Source organism: Brachionichthys hirsutus, unplaced genomic scaffold (genome assembly GCF_040956055.1).
Source record: "Brachionichthys hirsutus isolate HB-005 unplaced genomic scaffold, CSIRO-AGI_Bhir_v1 contig_722, whole genome shotgun sequence".
Classification (NCBI taxonomy): Eukaryota; Metazoa; Chordata; class Actinopteri; order Lophiiformes; family Brachionichthyidae; genus Brachionichthys; species Brachionichthys hirsutus.
In genome coordinates this window covers 18,324-38,160 of record NW_027180612.1, presented here as the reverse complement: position 1 = coordinate 38,160, position 19,837 = coordinate 18,324, and the positions used below count along the sequence as shown (strand labels likewise).

Below are 19,837 nucleotides of genomic sequence, written 5' to 3'. Positions count from 1 at the left end.
CTCTGAACGAAATTGGAATCAGATGCTGCAGGGATGAATAATTCAGCGATGTTGCTTTTGCAGCAGCAAAATAATATCTCATGGCTGTAATACAAGCAAAAATGATGCCTTTAAAATTCATTGTTGCGGCTCCTGCAATCAGCGTGGATAATCAGGAGGCGATCTGTCTGGCAGACGGGCCGCATTCAAGCCCCTTGACTACACAATCACATAATGCGGCGAATCATTAAATATCAGGAGAGGCAGGCCAAACGCCGTATGGGCATTTCTGCAGAGCAAGACAATCCCTGCTATCTACGGCATATATATATATAAGCATATGTATTCATTACTATTATGCAAAAATAATAATCGCTTTATTTTTTTATGACTAAATGCCCCTGCAAAACTATCCCGATTAAAGGGCCATGACTCAGTATTTTAAGAACCAAAACCACTGATTTTCAGAGTGAATTATGAACACACATTAAGTTTTAATAACTATATGAAAACACTGACATGTTTATGAAGCTCCAGAAGCGTTTTCCTTTGGAGTCAATATCAATTGAAGTATTTTTGCAACTACTGCACCCAGGCGAACTGTTTCCCATTCCCTTTTCAAAGTTACTCTTGTGCAAAATAAGATCAGTTTTAGCTCCATTTTCTAAAGCTGAGTGTTTCTATAAAATATTAAATGAGACTTTGTGCAAATGCACATTATGCAGCCTTAGCAGTGAGCAACATCTCTCTCTCTCTCTCTCTCTCTCTCTTTTGCTGAGCGTAAAGTGCAAAATTGGGACGACTTCACAATCTGTGTTTACAAATGCACCAAGACGACAAGGTAAAAACTCATTGATAAGCAGAGCGGATGTTAGACAACAATAATTCCAGTCTGTATTCCTTTAGTCCACCGCTGTTCCTGTTCAGCGATGTAAAAGACGATATTGACGATATTAATGTCATTATTTATAGGAAGGACAAGAGAGAAAAATATTCCCCAAATAATTTGTTGGTTGCTTATGACTGAACGTTAATTATCTCGTAGTACAAGTGTATAAATCTTATTCCTGTGTCAGTGTTGCACTGCATTCAACAAGAACAGGATGGGTGAGGAGGGTGAAACGCAAAATAAATCCTTCCTGAATTGAATCAGCGTAAAAGTTGCTGATCCAAACTCCGTCTGGGAGATGCACTGTGTGTTAATGTAATGACTGGAAGGCTTCCACTTTGAGATCCAACACTGACTTGACAAAACGCAGCTGAGCAAAGTAAATCACTCTCTTAAAAAAAAAGAAAATTACTGCCGTGGTGCCAGTGAGCATGGCAGGCAGCCCCAACAACTCTCACCCCCGTCAGCTATAGAAGCCCGTTTACCTGGTTGTTCTTCCCCTTGGCAACACACTCTCTCTTCTTGTCATGCGGGGCAGGCCATTCAATCTGGAGAGAAGATGTTGGCGAGATTTAACATCCATTCTGAAAATATATGACTTTCATTACTTGGCAGGAACCGGAGAAAGGTAATCACGCTGCAAACAGATCTGTAAATGACATCATAGCAAAAAGCTTTCCTTTGGGCCATTCGCTGCACTTTTACCCACCTGCTGTTGAAACTATGGCAACGAGCACATCAACATTTTGCAAACATATTTTTTTTTTTACATTGAGCAAGAAAATTTGTGTCCAAGGACACAGATAGCCCCCTCTCCAGGAAAACTCCATTTGTGCTGATGTGAATAGAAACATCACCTCTATCATAATGGAGTGTGAGCAGCCCGACATGAAAGTCATTAAAATGCAGATGAAATTGAAAGCCATGAACAATCGAATGGAGTTACAAATAAATAACGTAGAGATGGAGCGGGAAAGAAAATGAACTGCATCCAGATGCATTACAAGAGCTACACAATGAGAGAAGCGTAATCTTTTATACACCAAACAATATCTTAAATGATTACAATACAGAATTATACTCTATATAATATAAATAGATATAATATGTAATGTATAAGATAGAGTTAATCTGGTTATATGGGCCACAAAGAGAGCCATAAAGGCCAAGCGTTCCTTCCTGGCAGTGTTTTGAACTGACCCCATCAAACACACTCTTACTGGTAGGTAACCAGTGCAGCAGGGATCCCGTATGGTTATAAGACTGTTTAAAGATCAGAGACTGGTGAGGAGAAGTGGATATTCGTCCTCACTTTATATCCACACTTCTCTTAAATGATGCGTTCGTGTAATATACAGTAGCTGCTTTTTTAATGGCTCTGATGCACATGGCTAAACTTTGGCTGTATGGACTCCGGTTCCTAAATATGAAGTGTGTTTACTGTGAAGTTTCCACACCATTAGTAATAATTGCATGGACCATTATAGGAAGAGCGCTGCTGCAGCAGTAAATGCAGATTTACTCGACCGGATTGAAACCAACACCAACAGCCGATAGATTACACTTAAACTAACCCTGGACGGACTTGTTTTTTTTTAGATTATTTAGAACTCTTAAATTACATTTTTGAAAAAGCAGGCATGAATTGTGAGTAAGGGGAGAAGAAATGCTGTAATCTGCCATTGGCAGGGAATAAGCCAGCCAGGACTTGGTGTAGGGAACACACACTCAACCAACTGAGCAAAAGGGCCCTATAGTTAATCTTAAATATAATTATATTTTCACTGATGCACAATGCACCAAAAAAAGAAAACAGACCCAAAACCCCTCCCCAGAATAAATTACCTTACCGCTGATTACAGAAACTCGACGACATTTAATTATCACGGAATTTCCAAGGTCACTGTTGCAATGGTTAAGATTTATTAACTGAATTAGCAATTAGGATCTGGGGCTGTGAATTATTACCTGCCTGCTCTGTGTTTTTAACCAATGCACTAATGCATTTTTTTTTAGATCAACCGTAGCAACTCCAGCAGTTTATTGCTACCTCTAATTTGTTCCCAAGAGATTTTCATTAGTCACAAGGCACTCTCCACTTCATTATCTAAGCCTGGAGATTCACCATTTGTTTGCTTCCAACAAATAAGGCAATGTGCAAAAATACCAGACAGCCGTAAATTGACGAGCAGCAGCTCCACAGTTACTGAATATATGTCCTCTGCCTCACATCAAAAATGCATCCCAACCCTCTTTTCTCTCTTTTCATACACTTTAGAGTTTTTGTGCGGCAAATAAATTGTAGAAATCAACTTTGTTAATCGTATCTCACAGTGATTATTGCGCGAATGCATTCATTTGTGGTTTTAAGAACTATGAGACAGCCACTAAGAAATGTTTTGTGCCCAAGTAATACATTTTAATAGTGTGCTGTGAACAAATGGAATGAGGTCCAAATGCTTGTGAGTGCAATTACAAAAGCTCAGTCTTCTACATCTATGTGTCTTTACATTTTCTGTAAGTGATACCACGTTTGAATAAAGGATTAAATAAAATAAGCACGCAAAACATGCAGTCTGCCTTGACTATTAGCCAATAAACAAAATAATAATAATAATAATAATAATAAAAACAGGATCTGTCCTAGTTCTCCAGCTTTCTACCACTTCAAAAAACATTAATCGGGTGAATTGGACAGGCTAAATTATCCGTAGGTGCGACTGTGAGCGTAAATGTTGGTTCACGTCCGTGTGGCCCTGCGACGAGCTGCCGTTACGTTCGGCGTGAAGTAAAGTTTGAAAAAATTGTATGAGTGATGTTTCATGGAAAGAATACGTGAATACTGTCGGAGGGAGGATTTAAGAAAAAAAAACAAGTCAGAATAGACACAGGAAGGAATGAAAGATAAAACTAGCAAGGCAGCAGTGAAGAAAAGAGAGGAGCAGTAGAGGGAAAAGAAGAGGGAGGAATGGGCAGGTAGTAACAGAGAGGATGTGCATTGGGGGCTGACAGCAGGTAGTCTTATCCTTATTGTAACACTCATAACCCTCAGTCAAACAACTCGCGCCTGTGTTACGTGTGTGTGTGTGTCGGTAATAACTTCTCATTACTGTAATAAATCGGACAACAATCGGCGAACTGCTGCAGGGTGCTCACTACCCAATCATTGGACTGCTGTAATTGCATTGATGAGCCAATTATAGACCGAGTCTTTGAACCTCTCTGTGCATCTCTCTGTGTGAAAATGAATGAATGAATGAAATAATAATGAATAATAAAAACAAGCGAGTCTGTGTACGCCACACATTTGCGGCTGGATTGTGCTAATAGAGATACTGTACGTAACAAAGATAACGTAATAAATGTGCAAAGTTCTGGAAACATCATATCTCAGCACAAAACAGAAAAATCTGGAAACATATTTTGCAGATTTTAAGCCCCATTTATGTTCAGCCTTCAGGCAGGTGGCCAGCAACTTTGTCCTACTTCTGTACATCCTTTACATGTTTGTCGTGTCTTGTTATAATCATAGCTACGCTACGCTACGTATTCATAAAGAGCATGTCTCTTCATTAAGGCCCCAAAAAATTGAATACATTTATCCCTGCATGTCATGTTAATATTAGTAACTGACGTATTCGGCTTTGACTTTCGTTACATTTTGTCAGTCCATCTGCTCCATAAATGATTTTCTGTGCTAGCACCTAATACAGTTTGTCTTTCCGAGACCCAGCGTTTGTGGGTCAAGCCTTCCGTGAGGCTATTTTCTACCTTAATGGGGGACTCTTTGCTGACAGCAGCCATTAAACTTTGTGTTATATTTGTGACCCTTCAAGGAGGACACTTATACACATTTTGAGAAGGTATTAAATTGCTTGCCAGTTCACACATTATTAGCTCCAACAAGGCCTGAAGATTTAATAAAGGAAGCGCAGGCCAGAGCAATAAAATACTAAACAGGTAGTGCCACGCCATCGACACTATCATGCCGTTATGTAGTTCTATGAATGGTTGCCAGACATTTTCCCTCAAATGTCTAAAATGTGCAGAAGAAGAAACAAGGTCTGTTAGGAGTTAACGTCAGCAAAGGCATGTGGCAGAGACTGCTTTATAATTATTTTTCCTTTTCTGCTCATCCAAGCTGAACGTCTCTTATATTAGAACCTTCCTATAATAATTATATCACATTTAATATCATAATTGAATACGGTGCATTTAAATTGAGCATTTCAAACGAGTGTTTGTCTCTGCAGTGCGCAGGAATCAGCCCGTGTCGTGGAGATTGTGCTTGTTTTGTTCCGGGACTGTCCATCATGGAGCGCCACAATATAACATCTTATGAGTTATCATTTAATTTGTTGAATTTCTACAAAAGCCGTTCAGACTGTGTGGGTGTGTGCGCGGCGACTGTTAGCAAGACAATGGCGTGAATGTAATATTATTTCCTGAAAATCCCTCATTTATTATACTAAACTTTAGTACATTTTAATCCCTGTGTAGAATTTAGGGGGATTTAGAGGCAGAAATGGAATATAATATTTATAATTCTGTTTCCATTAGTGTCTAATCACCTGAAAGTAAGAATTGTTGTGTTTTTGTTACCTTCAAAAAGCAGCCGATATCTCCTGGGCTGGGGTCTGTCTACGTACAGTCATTATAAATACAGCCTGTTTGCTTCCTATTAGCTTCATTGCACCACAATCAGCTGTGATTCAACTCGAGGGTGTTCTAGATAAGCACAAAATGAATGGGAGTAAATGGAGGTATATGTCTAAGAGAATTACTTTCGCCTGCTTCTACCAATGTCTTTCTGTTTTCTCACAAGAAAGTGGATTTTGCCCACAAACCACTAACATTTTGCTAATTAATGTTTGGAGAAGATTGTTCCCCCCCCCCATAACCTTTAATTTAGGACTGTCTATTGAGCGTCCCCGGCACACCTGAACATTCTGACAGTGGCATGTCTCTACTCTATTGGAAAACCGACACCATTGTGCTTCTGTGTCTCTACAGACACTGAGAAGGGACAAACTAGCGGCTTTAGTAAATGTTGATAGCACATTAAGCATTTTAAATTGTGTCGGCATGTGTGTATATATATATATATGTGTATATCTGTGTTACCTGTGGCCGCAGCTGTCTGCTGATGTCGTTGGGGTCCAGGGCGAACAGCGCCTCCCGAGCTCCGACGTACAAAACCCTCTCGTGGTCGGACAGGGTCAGCATGCTGTAGTTGAACACTCCCTGAATGCTGAACCTCGCCATGCTGTCCAACACATCTGGATAAAAATACACAATTATTACATCACTGATCACACATAACCAGGCGACAGGCTCATCTGTTCTAGCCATCGGTCCGGATGGAAGCTGAGAAGAACATTTCACACTTCTCTTGTGGAAATGCGCTTGCGTCTGAGTTATTCACGCCACCAAGCCTCGCCCACTCCGCCACCTTTATCTCAACGCCATTCGCTGTGCTAACGCTCTGTGCGGTTCATCCCACCCACATGGGTCTGTTGTTTCACGCAACTTTCAGAAGCAGCCCTCCCGAATCCCAATCTCTGAGAGCTCCCGCAATGTGAACCCTGGAGATAGCTAATCTATTGATTTCAATCGATCGCCTATAGTTTCTGCCTCCATTTAAAGCTGCTCCAACCTACCAAAGACAGAGCATTTCTGTTTAAATAATAGAGCTGATGTGTAAAACTCATTTGAGGGGACAAATCCAATGCAAACTTGCCACACAAGGGAACACTTTACTGTCTTTCAGCTGATTGTTTTGGGCATTATGACTCAAAACTTCACTGCATTTGTTCACTTGTCACCAGATTTGTTTCAAGGCGTGGGCAGCTGCTCAATGAAATGCTCCGATAAACCCACTGCGCGCCACCTGTCCAGGACAACATGGCTAATAAACAAAGCTAGCAGCTGGCTGGTGACTTTTGGCAGCTTCAGAACCGGAAGATAAGGACAAACAATGGCGGTGATAGAAACGATATTAAAACTGCTAAATTAAACAGAGCAGGACCCAAACAGAATACAGAATTTTGGATAAACAAAGCACGTCTACTAACATCTGTTGTATAAGCATTAAAGAAAAAAGAAAATACACTGTTAATTAGAGTGCGTGTTTTTGCTGGTGAAATTATGTAATTTGCGAGATAATCTTGACATGCGTTTGAACTAATCCACAGTTAAAGTAACTTTACTTTAAAGCAGACAGAAAAACCAAGAAAAAATAAACACAACAGGAGTTATGAAAAAGTTATATATATTCAAAATGAAATAACTAAGCCCTAATGAGTTTGCTCAAAGGCACCACAACATCTAGCCTTAGGATCTGTAAACTACCCCTGTAGTCTGGACTAAAAAGATTCCAAACTCTGCATTTACTTTAAAAACTGGGGGGGGGGGGGGGGCAAGCCTGATAAAGATCTGCAGCGAGGGCCCTACCGGTCCTTGCCGTATGAGGCATCCATGGCCAGTACGGCTAATAGCCAAGTGTCCAAAGGCAGCTGGACGACTGCATTAGGAGAGGCTACGCTTATTTAGGGTGCATGGAGATGGTTGTGGATCCGTGCAATCTGCAGAATCAAGCAATTTCCACCCATAACAGGAACAACGGCTGCATTCAGCCAGCTCTTTAAAGCTGCTTTATAAAGTGTGTTTGTTATTGAACCAGATCCATGCGTGCACTTGTTCAATACAAATACCATTAAGGCTGGTCATTCCCAAATTGAGAAAACCAAGCAAACCTTGTTTGAGAAAACGATTTAAATTGTGCTTGACTCAATTGAATGCAGCTTTTCAACTAAGGATTGTTAAAAGACTCATATATTCAGCGCCGCAGCGCTAAGGAGAGCCAGACGCGGCACCTACAAACAACAATGCAGGGATTTAGAGGTGGATCTGGAGGCACCTTTGCAAATGGAAAATGAGATCTGAGTGACAACGTGGACAGAATGCGGCGCTAATAAACGCTCGCTAATAATGGAAGTAAATCTTGCAGGTGTGATTAGATTATCTGAGATGAATATTTCACATCTAAATAGAAAGCCTCGATGAGCCGCCTTCTCCTGATTAGAGTATTAACCGAACATCAGGCTCTTTGTAAACCCATTCATAACCAAATAGCTGCATCAATGTGCCCCCCCCCCCTATAAGGATTGTCTTTGTTTAAGGGCTTCCCACATTTTTGGGTTGTTTTCCATTTTGCCTTTTGTACATCAAGACAAAAAAACAATCTCCAGGAGATGATGAGAGGATCACAAAATGTTTTTTGCACACGTTCCTGTCTGAAGGGTTGGCTGAAAAACCAGAGCTGTCTTTTTACATCCAAATTTCAAAAAGATGCACCCACTGTTTTGTTGTTTATTCGCATACGCGCACACTCACACACACATGCACACGCAGCCAAATCCCCTGACTAGCATACAAACAAACTAGTGGTGCAGAGCAGATGAGAAAGCAAGACAGAGACGGGAAGAACAAGCGAAAGGATGGTGTTTAGTTTTCATTAGCCACACTCTTGTTGCTTGTAGTGTCACCTTGTTCTCCCTCTCCTCCTCCTCCGCCCTCGCTTTATCTCGGCTGATAGAATGTGTGCAGAACGCGGGGCCACGACAGCCCGCATTGCGCTTAATGTGATCACATAAATTGAATAAGAAACACTTCTTCTTCTTCTTTGGCTTTGACAGCATGAATATTTAGTTTCACTCCTTTTGCCGCTTTCCGGACTGAAAATAGCCGCTGAGATCCGGCGAGGGAATCGGCAGGAACTGGTTTGATTTATGGTGTGACTAACTGCTCATGAGACGACTGTGGCCTCGTTGGGACTAAACAGACTTATAGACATGGGGCAGGCTGTGCTGCGTGAATGTGTGTTTGTGTGCAAAAAAAGAAAAAAAGAAAAAGAAAAGCCCAGGTACAAAAGAGCGAGGCTTGTTTCTGAAAGCTGCAGGTGTTTAGTGTTAACACTTCCTTGATGTCAATGAAGTGTTTTTCGCAGGCATGAAAGTCAGCTTTAGCTTTTTAAGTTCTTTTTTTTTTTTTTTTTACATCAAACACGAGGTGATCCCTTTCTATGCATGCTGCACATAAAAGTGCTTCTTAGTTTCACAGAAAAACCAGCGTTCCTTTCAACTGAGTGTGAGCACACAAACAACGGCGAGCATTTTAACCCAGAGGTGATGTCAAAATCAACAACAACAACAAAAAAAACAAGCCCAAGAGTCGTCGTGTCTCTATTGTACAAAAGACACAAACAGAGCCGTGTGAATAAAAAAAAAAGAAGCTATTTAGCGATGCAATAGTTTCACATTCAGAATTTAATTAGATAACGTTGGATATATTCCTACTGGTTGTTGCAGTGGAAAACAAAAGCTCCTCGTGAGAAGAAGGCAGGAACATTGTGTTTTTATTCTATTACTATAACCTTTCCTCTTCCATGTCATCCCACACTTCTAACTGTTCTGCATTTGCCTGGAAACATAAGAGGAATCAGCTCGTTTTGAAAGTTGTTTACTTTTTTTCTTTTTTAATCTGAGACTATTCCTAGCGTGAAGATCATTTCACTCGTATGAAACTACATTCTCTTCAAATTCGGGGGCATTTGTCTCGTATTTTAGCTTCTTCTTTTTGCACTGCGCCACTGAGATTGCCTTCCCACCCAGGTTCTTATTACATTTAATCCATTCTTTTCTCGCCTGATGTTCTACTTTGTGATGTTACTTCTGTTTTTGAACATTGCCTATGCCCGTAGATTTTGGGCTGCTGTTCCTTCTGTTGGTTTCATTGTGTACCAAGGCGACTTATTAAACACTCGGCTTTTCTCATCCAAAGACTGTTTCGTACATTTGCACCCTGTCTATGCTGCCTTCCGCCCCAGTTTTCGCTCATTTTGTCCGATTTCCCAAAGCCCCACAGAATATTTTGTGCTATGACTATGCAAACACTGAACATACCAAATGACAGATTAAAGTCTCCTCTTTCATCAGGAAGAAAAGGTATCTTCCTTCCATTTTTCATTCAGGAGTAATTGGCCGTTGAATAGAGGCAGATTTCAAAGTCAGGGTTGGCAGTGAATGTTTGGGTTATAAAATAAAACCTTCTTTAGACGTTGATGGCATTGAATGTGTTAAAAAGCAAACTACTAGCACTGAGTTTAAGCCTGCAGCATTTCAATCAAATGTAGAAACTATTTCAGCTAAATTGCTTTTTTAAAAGCTGGAGCTTTTAAAGTCAGCGTGAGCTCTGTGCGTGGAGCTAGTCTGTCATTTCCTCCACTGCAGGTAAACGTTTGTAAGAAGAAGCCCGACATTCTTGCACCAGGAAGAACCAAAGAATCAGCACTGGATTAAATAATCTTCTTTCAGATAGAAGACTGCAGTAAATTCCCCCTGTCTCAACCACACAATCCAGCTGATGATGCTGTGAGTCATCTTGCCACTTTGCAGAGGTCTGGTTTTAGTGTGTCTGGATGGCAGCCTAGCCGCTTTCACCTGAACGCTGAAGCCAGGTGGTGGAATATCCCTCTTGTAAAACTCTAACTACTGCGTTGACACGGCACAGAATGAGTGCCTTTGTTTCAACAGGGAATACTGAGACAGTAAAATGCTATGTTGGTGAAACCTTTATAGACGGTTGCTCTGATGGCCCGTTCCAAGGAAAGCAGGCTGCATTACACAGCAGTACTGAAGAGCAGAGTTTACTCAATGCTATGAAAATGATAGAACGATCTGGCCCAGTCGAATTGGTGCAAACGGGCAGATTTTACAGCCTCACGGAGCAGACCACATTCTCCTGGCAGGAACGGGATGTTTCAGTTTGTTTGGTTGTGCAAATCCACTCTCGCCCCCACCCCTTAGTTACTTTAAGAAATTCAACGTTTGTGAGATATTTTGTCTTAATTCTAATCACAAAGGTTTGCGTTATGGCCTAAAACATGTTCTGTGAGGTCACAGTGACCAAAATCCAATCAGCGCTTCCCTTGATTCCAAGCGGATGTCTTTTTCCGGTTGAAATTACATTTCCTCCGGGCGCTTCTCAGATAATGTGTCCAGGAGAGCAGACGGACAGCTCGGCAGCGTAAGGCCTCTAGTCACGGCTGTAGCCATGGCACCGGGACATACGAACCAACGGCAGAAAGGCGACAGGCTGTCGGAAGCGCAGAAGGATGAAGGGAAGACGGAAGAAAGGAGGGAATAAGCGACCAAAATGAGGGATTAGATGCTGAATTAATCTTATTATTTGAAGAGCAGCAGTGGAAACACGTCGGAGGGCCTGTGTGGATGAGGGCGCTTGATCGGAGAGTGAAGGGAGAGAGAGAGGGCATGAGAGAGGCAGAGGAAAGAGTGAGAGAGTGCGAGGGAAAGAGAGTGTGGCGGCATCCTCGAGGGAGAACTGAGCACATCTGCTGAGTTCCGCACAGCTGGCCAAAAAAAGTCCAGAGCTGCTGACACGCACACACACGCGCACACACACCCACACCCACACACACACACACACGTGCGGCTTTGGAGCGTACCTGCTCAGTGACTTGTTTTGCTTGTTTGAAGTTATCACCGTTCCTGTCATTAAGCGGTGAGGCGGGCGGATGCATTTACCGTGTGTGACCACACTGTGGCAGCCCTGAGGCTACCTGCTGCATGGCTATCCACACCTGTGGTCTGTCACTACTCATGAGCGTGTGTGTGTGTGTGTGTGCGTGTGTATGTTTTCCGACAAAACCTTGGATGTTATTGTGGCTGTGTAAAGTTCAAGTGGCAAACAAGCAGCTAACTTTATGCTGCGTTCACAGTTACACGGCGGAACGGGTAGTTTTAACACCGTGCGCACAAGAATCAGCTCTTTATTTATTCTCTGTCAGACATTTGACTAAAACTGGAACTAAGACTATTGCATCATTTAAAGGCTCTGGTGCGTGTTTGTGTGTGTGTTTGTGTTTAAAGGCGGTTTGGGGTAAATTGCAAGGCCTTTGAAGCTCGGAGACAACGGCTTAAAGAGAGCAGAAGAAAAGGGAGAAAATAAATAAATGAGTACAAATAAAAACTGAGGGCAGAGATGAGGGCAGGCATAATGAGACGGACAGATGATGGTAGAAATGCTAACAAAAGGTCAAAAATAGAAATCCAGCGTTGAAAGGGAGAGCACAAAAGACAGACAATCGAGAACCTGAGTGAGGTCATTGCCGCGAGAATGATCAGAGATCCCTGCAACAACTCTTCATCATCATCATCGGCTCTCTGCGATAAACAAAGAAACCGAAAGAAAGACAAGCGCGACAGGCGTCCGCATCTGGATGCGTTGTGATGTGCAAACGTGCAAACAAATCTATCTGTGCACGTGTTGCAATGGATGAATGACGCCACGAATCAGCATCATCACAACCTTCTCTGCTTCGTCATTTTGGTGGCCGCTGAAACTTTCCACTCTTCTCTGCCTTCTTGTGGCAGCATGAATCCAGTGCTGAATGCATTTGTATAATCTCGTTAAAACGTGACTACGACTGCCATATAAAGTTATACGTTCAATATGTGCTGTACAAATATCACAGATCCGTTGATGCCTCTGCATCAGCATGAATACTCCAGTAAAGTACACCAGAATTCTATACGGATGTGTAACACGTGAGTACATGCAGTTTTTCAGCTCTGTCAGTGTTGGTCACCATACATGTGGGGCGAGGGGGGGGGCTGTTGCTTCACGCCCAGCTGGAAAGTTCTCCATCCAGGCCTTGCCGCTGCCATCAGCCATTCCGCTGAGCTCCACACTCCTCCTCCTCCTCCTCCTCCCTGCCTGTTATAAATACATTCAGCCTCTCCTTATAGCTTCTAACCACGGAGCCACTCACACACACCAAGCTATGATTAAAGGCCTATTTTTTGGGGGGGGAGCGCTTTGAAGTCGCGACAGACACCGACTGAGAGGCAAGACGCAGACAGACAGAGGAGCAGGAGACGTTGTGCAGCGCCCACGCAGACAGGCAACAGAAGAGACAACACGGCGCTGCACAGGCTCCCACGTGCACGCCGAGGCGTCGTGTGCAGAGCAGACGTCCACGAGAGAATCAGGTGTGAGACGGAATGAGAGCAGAGGCAAGAAAGGGAAAAGATAAACAAGCTTTTACTAACCGGATCTGCAAATACACACTTTAACAACTGCTGACTGATACAGATTCTGCTCTAACGCAATATTCATTCATTGAGATTGAAGCCATTTGTATGTATAAGACTATTCGGAATGCAACGAAAGGAGTGTCAATTCTCACTCCGTCAATAAGTCAAAAAAAAATGAAGAATAATAGATTATAATATTTTAAAGTCAAATAATCACCTGCCTCTGCGCGAGTTAAATGTGAACCCCCCCGTCGGCCTCATTAGCATTTCCCACACAGCTTTATTGTTGTCGACAAGCAACGATGGAAAAGCAGCCACTGAGTCAACAGAGTTTTGGCCAAAGAGATGGAGGAATGGGAAAGCAGGAAGGGAGGACGCGGTAAAGCGGATTATCACAGCAACGGAGAAAGTGAGCCCAGTGGCTTCGGGTAAAGGCAGAGAATGACGGTGTGTGTGTGTGTGTTGCAATCAGCAACAAGCAGAACAAATCACGAGCTTGTTGATTCCTCAAGTGCCAGCGTCATGACTGGTGCAGCACCAGCACCGGGGGGGGGCTTTCACTGCAGCGCTGTGGTGATGACACACAAAGGGAATGAACGCAGCCTGCGGAGCTGAACGGGTGCAGCGAATCGCTGAATGATTTACACGACAGAAATGACAGGGAAGCTCACAAGAAAAGATATTGCTCGAGTGAAAACGTGCACACTAGAACAATATGCTTAAATATTCGTTTGATAATAGTTCTTCTTGTGAAACATGTTCACGCTGTCTTTGTCAGAAAGTCTGGCTGAGGGGTCGTTTACACATCGACTGCTCCGGCCTCAGATCTAAAGGTGTGTTGCATTTTGGTTGTGCACGACAGCGGAGTTTTCAGGGCTGGAAAACACACACACACACTTCTGACGGGCTACAAAGGTCGATCTATGGAAAGGGCAACATCACGTCTGTGATGTTATTCTTTGGCATTGTTATTGACAGGTTGCATCGCCACCTACTGGCCTGGCATGCATGCTACCGAATTTTGCTGATCCACGTTTATGGGGATCACATTTAAAATGTTGCCATGTGAACCAGATCTTGTCCAAAAAAGCTGCTCTCTTTTTTTTTTTAGCAGAGCTTCTTGGTTGCTTTTACAAATAATCACTTTTATTTATCGGGATTACGAAAAGTTAATTCATACGTTCAAATGATTTTTGTCCTCCTGTTGTTCTCAAATCTGTTGATCTCAGAGATGACATGCAAGAGCTGAAATTAAACAATGTAAATTAAGATTTAAAACCCCCAGAAAAAGTCACAGATTCTTCAAATTGCTTGTTTGTTGGAGACTCACATTCCCAATATATACACAAGATAAATGATGAATGAGAGAAAAGGAATCCTCAAAGTTGTGATGCATGAAGCAGCAAATATTTAATGACTTTGACAATTATTTGACTTTCAAAGTTGTTTCTCTTGACATTCTTTCATTTATTTTAGATTCTGTTCTCTGCAGCACCGAATGCTTTTGGAGGTGGGAAGAAGCCAGACACAGGAAGAACATACAATCTCCACGCGGAAAGGAATCGAATCTGGAGGTTTCTTGCTGCCGCCCAGGAAATGAGCATTTTTATTTTACCAATAAAAATGAACCATGGGGGGGAATTGCTTTCTCTATACTCCACTAAGCTACACAAGGGCCTGCGTGTGAATTGATCACATCTAATGCACAGCTAAACAGGTAATAAACCCTGCATCCTTATGCCAGGTGTCAACAGCAGCAAGTACTGAAGTGCCTTCATTTCAATCTATAATGTGAGCCATGAGAAGCCACTTGTGCTTCTATGTGAAAATGCTCACTTTGCTGTTAATGATGTTGATTGTGGCAAACCTACTCAAACCCCGGCACTCCTACAACAAGAAGACGCTTCGAACAAGAACGGCCCTTGAGTGGCATTTTCATTTGAATCCACATGCCCACTTCAGCTCTCACACGGGCGCGCGTGACAACAGCGAGCCCTCCAGGTCCCGGCTCCTGGTCCCGGCTGTTAATCTTCTCTGACCAATCAGCGCAGGGTCAGGGGATGAGTGACACTCAGCAGATAAAAAAAAGCAGCGATGAATCTTTCATCCATCCCACCCTACTTCTCCACTCATCTATCCTCCCAGTCACGCGCAACCTCACTCTGCCTCCTCCTCTTCTGCCTCGCTCTCAACTACTCATTACTGTAATTGGAGGCTTTGGGGAGATACGGCAGGAAGAGAGAGAGGGAGAAGGAGTTGGGGGGGGGTAAAGAGAAAGGCTGAGAGGGATAGAGGTTTCTAGAGGTCAGAAGGCTGGCCCTTTTCTACTCGTCTTTCTGCCTTCATCTCTCATTCTGTCTCTCATTTTTCTAAATCAAGAGGCGCACATTTTGCTTTGGCGCTTCTTAAAAGATGCAGCGCTCATTTGCTGCATCACAGCAAAATAGGTTCAAGCCAAATATCAAGTTTCTGAAGCCTCTTTTTCTCTTGTTCCTTTCAGCTCCCGCCTTCTGTTCATTCCTTCTTTCTTCGTGGCGGTCTGTTGTGGGTTTGACAGACTGGTGTGTGTGACCGAAGGGACGCAACAGGGACAAAGAGAAAAAGGGACACGACAAAGATAGCAAGGAGCAGCAGACGGCGGCGGTGTTGTCAGCTGGCGTGCTTCCTGTGGCCCGCGGAGGGTCGTGGGATGAGGATAGTTTAAATCATAAAACATAAACGACACGCAAGTAGAATGTGGCCAATCCAGTAGGAAAGGAAAGAAGCACCAGGTCAGACACAATGGCAGAATGAAAGAGGAAAAGGTGACAGAGAAGAAGAAGAAGAAGAGATCAAATCTCCTCCTCCTTAAGGAAAATCCATCCATCCATCCATCCGGGTGGGCCTGGGGTCTCCTCCTACATGGACATGCCCAGAAGGCCTCCATAGGGAGGCAACCTGGAAGAATCCTACTACAACTACTTCAGCGGTATGAGCTCCAGTCCGTCTCTAAGGCCGAGCCCCTCCGACCTGTGAAGCTTTTCTTCCAGCTCAGCTCTGTATTGCCCACAATGGACCGATAGACTAAATCGCGTCTCCATTTCATGTTACATCCCCCCCCCCCCCATCACTCATGAACAAGAACCCAAGATGGGTAAACGTCCTGTCTGAGGTAGTGACTCACCTCCAACCTGGATGGGCCGACCCAGAGCCTCCAAATGTGTGTTAATTAGTTCTCAACACATAGTTTATGTAGACGCCTGCTTCGTGCTGCAGCTGTCAAGCTAATTTAGACCTTTAGGTTTGGGCAAAGCGTCAAAGAACAGAACAGAACAGAACAAACAGAACAAACAGAACAGAACAGATACACTTTTCATGGGATTTATCCACTTAAACCTGGACGAGAGGACCAAAATACTCAGAATGGGAAACTGATCATTAATGAATAAAAACACAAGACAAATAATAAAATAAACCAAATGAAGCGCCGTCATCAGCAGCTCGACGAAAATAAAAGCCAGCCATAATGCATAAATGTCTCATTAGGAGTCAACACCGATATTTTTACTTCTGTAAATGTGCTGAGCAGCCTCAAGCTCAAAATGTCAACACCTCACATTAAGAACATACAAGAAAACACACACACACACACACACACACAGAGGATGTTTGTGTTTCTTCTTCTGCAAACTTCATGTAATTGCCTAGTGAGGGTGGGGTAACTATATCTCTTAGACCATATCTGTCCCGACATAACCCACCACCACCACCACCACCCTCTTCCTCTTCCTCTCTCGCACGCACACACAAAAACACACACCTTCTGCACTCCAAATCCCTCAGATTTGTCAGCCTAAGCAGTGTGCACACTCACACACACACACACACAAATAAACAAAGAGGGATTAGATAGGCAGACACACATTCACACACACACATAAACCCGCACACGTACATGTTAGTTGAGAAGCTGTGTGTTTAATGCAGATACCGCCATGCAAACTCAAACTGTCCAGCAGTGTGTGTGTGTGTTTTCTTTCTGTCATTCTCTGAAGATACATTCTGTCCTTTTAAGGCAGTTAGCGAATGGTCTCTTTCTCTCTGTCTCTCAACCCTCCCTTTTTTCCACTCTATATAGTTTATATACAGTGTAATCTCTTCCCATGTCTCCCCCCCCCCTCCCCTTCTGCAGCTTTGTTTTTCCATTTTGTTTCTCCAATCGCCTCCCCAGCACTGAATCAGGAGCCCATCCATAGAGGTCCCTAGACCCAGGATTAAGTGAGCGAGTGCGATAACACAAGTCGTCCCCGATGCTAAATCAGCTCGCATCAAGAAAAAAAGTGAAGGCGCATTAGCAGTAAAGGAAATTGTCTAAAAAATCTCTAATTGCATCTTGTCTTCTGGAAGTTCTGAAAATGGCAGTTTTTGGTTGTGTATTTTGCTTGAGTCGTGCACAATGATGCGTTCACTGTCCCTGTTCGTCTGTTGGGTGCGTTCTGGTCTCCACTAACTCTGACTTTGTCGCATGACTGAATTTCAGCAGAACGTATTGATGCGCAATCGATTGCTCCCCCCCCCCCCCATCCTGTCCTCACATCCTGCCTCGACACCCGTGACGGATGTAGCACGGAGGGATGAGAGGAGGGATGAGGCTGTATAGGAAAAAGGAGAGTGGGGATAGGGAATGGGTGTGGAGGAGCTGGTGGTGTCTGAGATAGCGGTTGTAGAAAGCGGCTTTTGAAATATCCTCACGCTCCACCACCACTGCCGCCGCCGCCGCCGCCGCCGCCGCCGCCGAGCACCATTCTCCTCAAGAGAGGCTGAAATCGGAGCTCTTTGTGAAAACGGCATAAGAGCATTTCGGATTCATGCGATGAGCTTCGGTTTACAAAGCAAAACAGGGCAGGGAGGGATAAGAGGGGAAAAAGAGAGGGGAAAGGAGAGCTAGATATGGGATGAAAGGTGGGATAGGTGCTATAGACAGCTGAGAGAATATAGCTTTCTATCCCATATCCCCCCCTCCCCCTTTATAGTACTCCCCTAATCCCCAGGAGAGAGAATGTAGCACTTCGCCTTTGAGGGATTAAAAGACTATGTCTCAGTTTGCAACAAATGGCATTGTTCAGTGAAGAAAACTGGGCCCGGCTGCCGAGATAAAGACAGCAAATACAGTTGAGCGCTGGGATTAGATTGATCTATTGTTTTACTGAGTGTCGATGTCACCGTTTAGACTAGAATCAGAAATCATCCATCTGTGATATAAAGGGAAATCCTCCCTGATTGCTGTACTTTTTGGTTTGGTAGGAAATGTCTGACCAGACTCGAATCTTTCAGTTCTCAGTCTGTAAAAATCCATCTTCCCTCAGTGGAGTCGGTTGTAAATCTGAAAAAGCCGTCTGTCAGATAAACCCAATATATAAAGCTCCGCAAAAGAAAAATCGGTCCCTAGAAGTAGTAAATGTGTAAGTAAAGTGTAGGCTGATTATCAGTGGCCGAGCTTAACCAGGTGTTTTTGGGGAACCTGTCCCAGAATGGGGAAAACAAAGGTCAACGAGGGATGAGAGCTGCTGCAGTCCCAGATGTCTGGCATGTTAGCGGCTGCCAAGTGCTGGAGTTTGCTGAGTCATCACTCAGTCAGCAAGTTCATGGAATCAGATTTCACAGTGAACAATCCTTTAGACACAGCAAAAAAACAAACAAAAAAAACATTTACAATGAGGTGTCCTTGTGGCAGCTGTTTGGTATGAGCTATAATATAATGCAGCAAAATCTGTCTGTGTTTTTGGGAAACACTGTTTCCCCAAAACAAGGAATCTTAATACAAAAAAACAACAACAAAAAACACGTGTTTAGCGTACTCAGATCTTTCTTTTGCTTCGCTGCATCCGCTCTGCGCTCTCACCTTGGTATCGGACTGTCTTGCGTGGCACCGGGTTCCAGTTGAGACCCAGAGACTTGTCCCATCCCATGAGAAACACCAGGAGCAGCACCTTCACTCCCACTACGCCTCCCATGTCAGCTCCCATCCGCCGGAACTGCGGTTGATGACTCGAAAGATGAATCAGTTTGATCAGGAGAACTGGAGAGAGCGAGCTGGAGTCTGGCACCCTGCTGAGATAAAAAAAATAATAATAAAAAAGCCGACGCGTCAACTTTGAAGCAGCAGTTCACTTTACTGGTCTGATTTCATTTACAAGTTGCACATAAAAAAAAAGATAATGTAAAACAGAAATTAGTTATGCAAATCATCAAAGCCAACAAGGACATGATGCAATCAGTGCATGTGCTTGATGAGCGCGTGTGTCTGCCAACAAAACAAATCAAACAGTTTAATGACTTTTGGCCGGGAGGGGTGGTGCAGGATAGTTCTCGCTGTTCCCTGCTCACTCTGAGCGATAATCCCGATATCTGCATGCAAAAACTCCCAAAAACCTCAGAAACAGCCCATCGCTGCAAACATGTCAAGACAATTCAGCAGGAGCGTATTAAACTGGTGTTAAAGGTCATTAAAGGTCATTATTGTCACTGGCAAAAGCACCAAATGCCAACGCGCTGGGAAATGAATGTCGAGGCAAGGACAATCCGGCAGCCCGGCGCTGTGAACGAATCGGTTTATTAATGAACATGTCAAATATGAACCACGGTGTGATGACTGCACAGAACGCTGGGTGGAGGTGAGACCGCCGCCCTCAGAGAGAAGAACATTCTCATGTTAAAGTAATAACAACACACACACACTGACACGTATTTGTTTCTGCATGCTCGTGAGGACGTTCGACCTTTACCTTTTGACACGCTGTCATTTTTTATGAGCATAAATGTTTTATGAGATACGTGCCACGGGCGTTGCTGACGTGCTGACTACGGACGAGCG

At 43.5% G+C, this 19,837-nt stretch overlaps 1 protein-coding gene across 1 annotated transcript in view; it reads right to left on the bottom strand.

Moving 5' to 3' along the window:
- Positions 1–18,989, bottom strand: part of LOC137916180 (semaphorin-4C-like) — a 36,124-nt gene extending 17,135 nt beyond the window's left edge. The window contains exons 1-3 of the mRNA XM_068759259.1: positions 18,866–18,989; positions 5,993–6,147; positions 1,354–1,416 (exon numbers count right to left, since the gene is read on the bottom strand). Of these exons, the coding sequence (XP_068615360.1) occupies positions 1,354–1,416; positions 5,993–6,147; positions 18,866–18,989 (342 nt within the window). The remainder of the gene's footprint in view (positions 1–1,353; positions 1,417–5,992; positions 6,148–18,865) is intronic.
- Between the last annotated feature and the right edge of the window lie 848 nt (positions 18,990–19,837).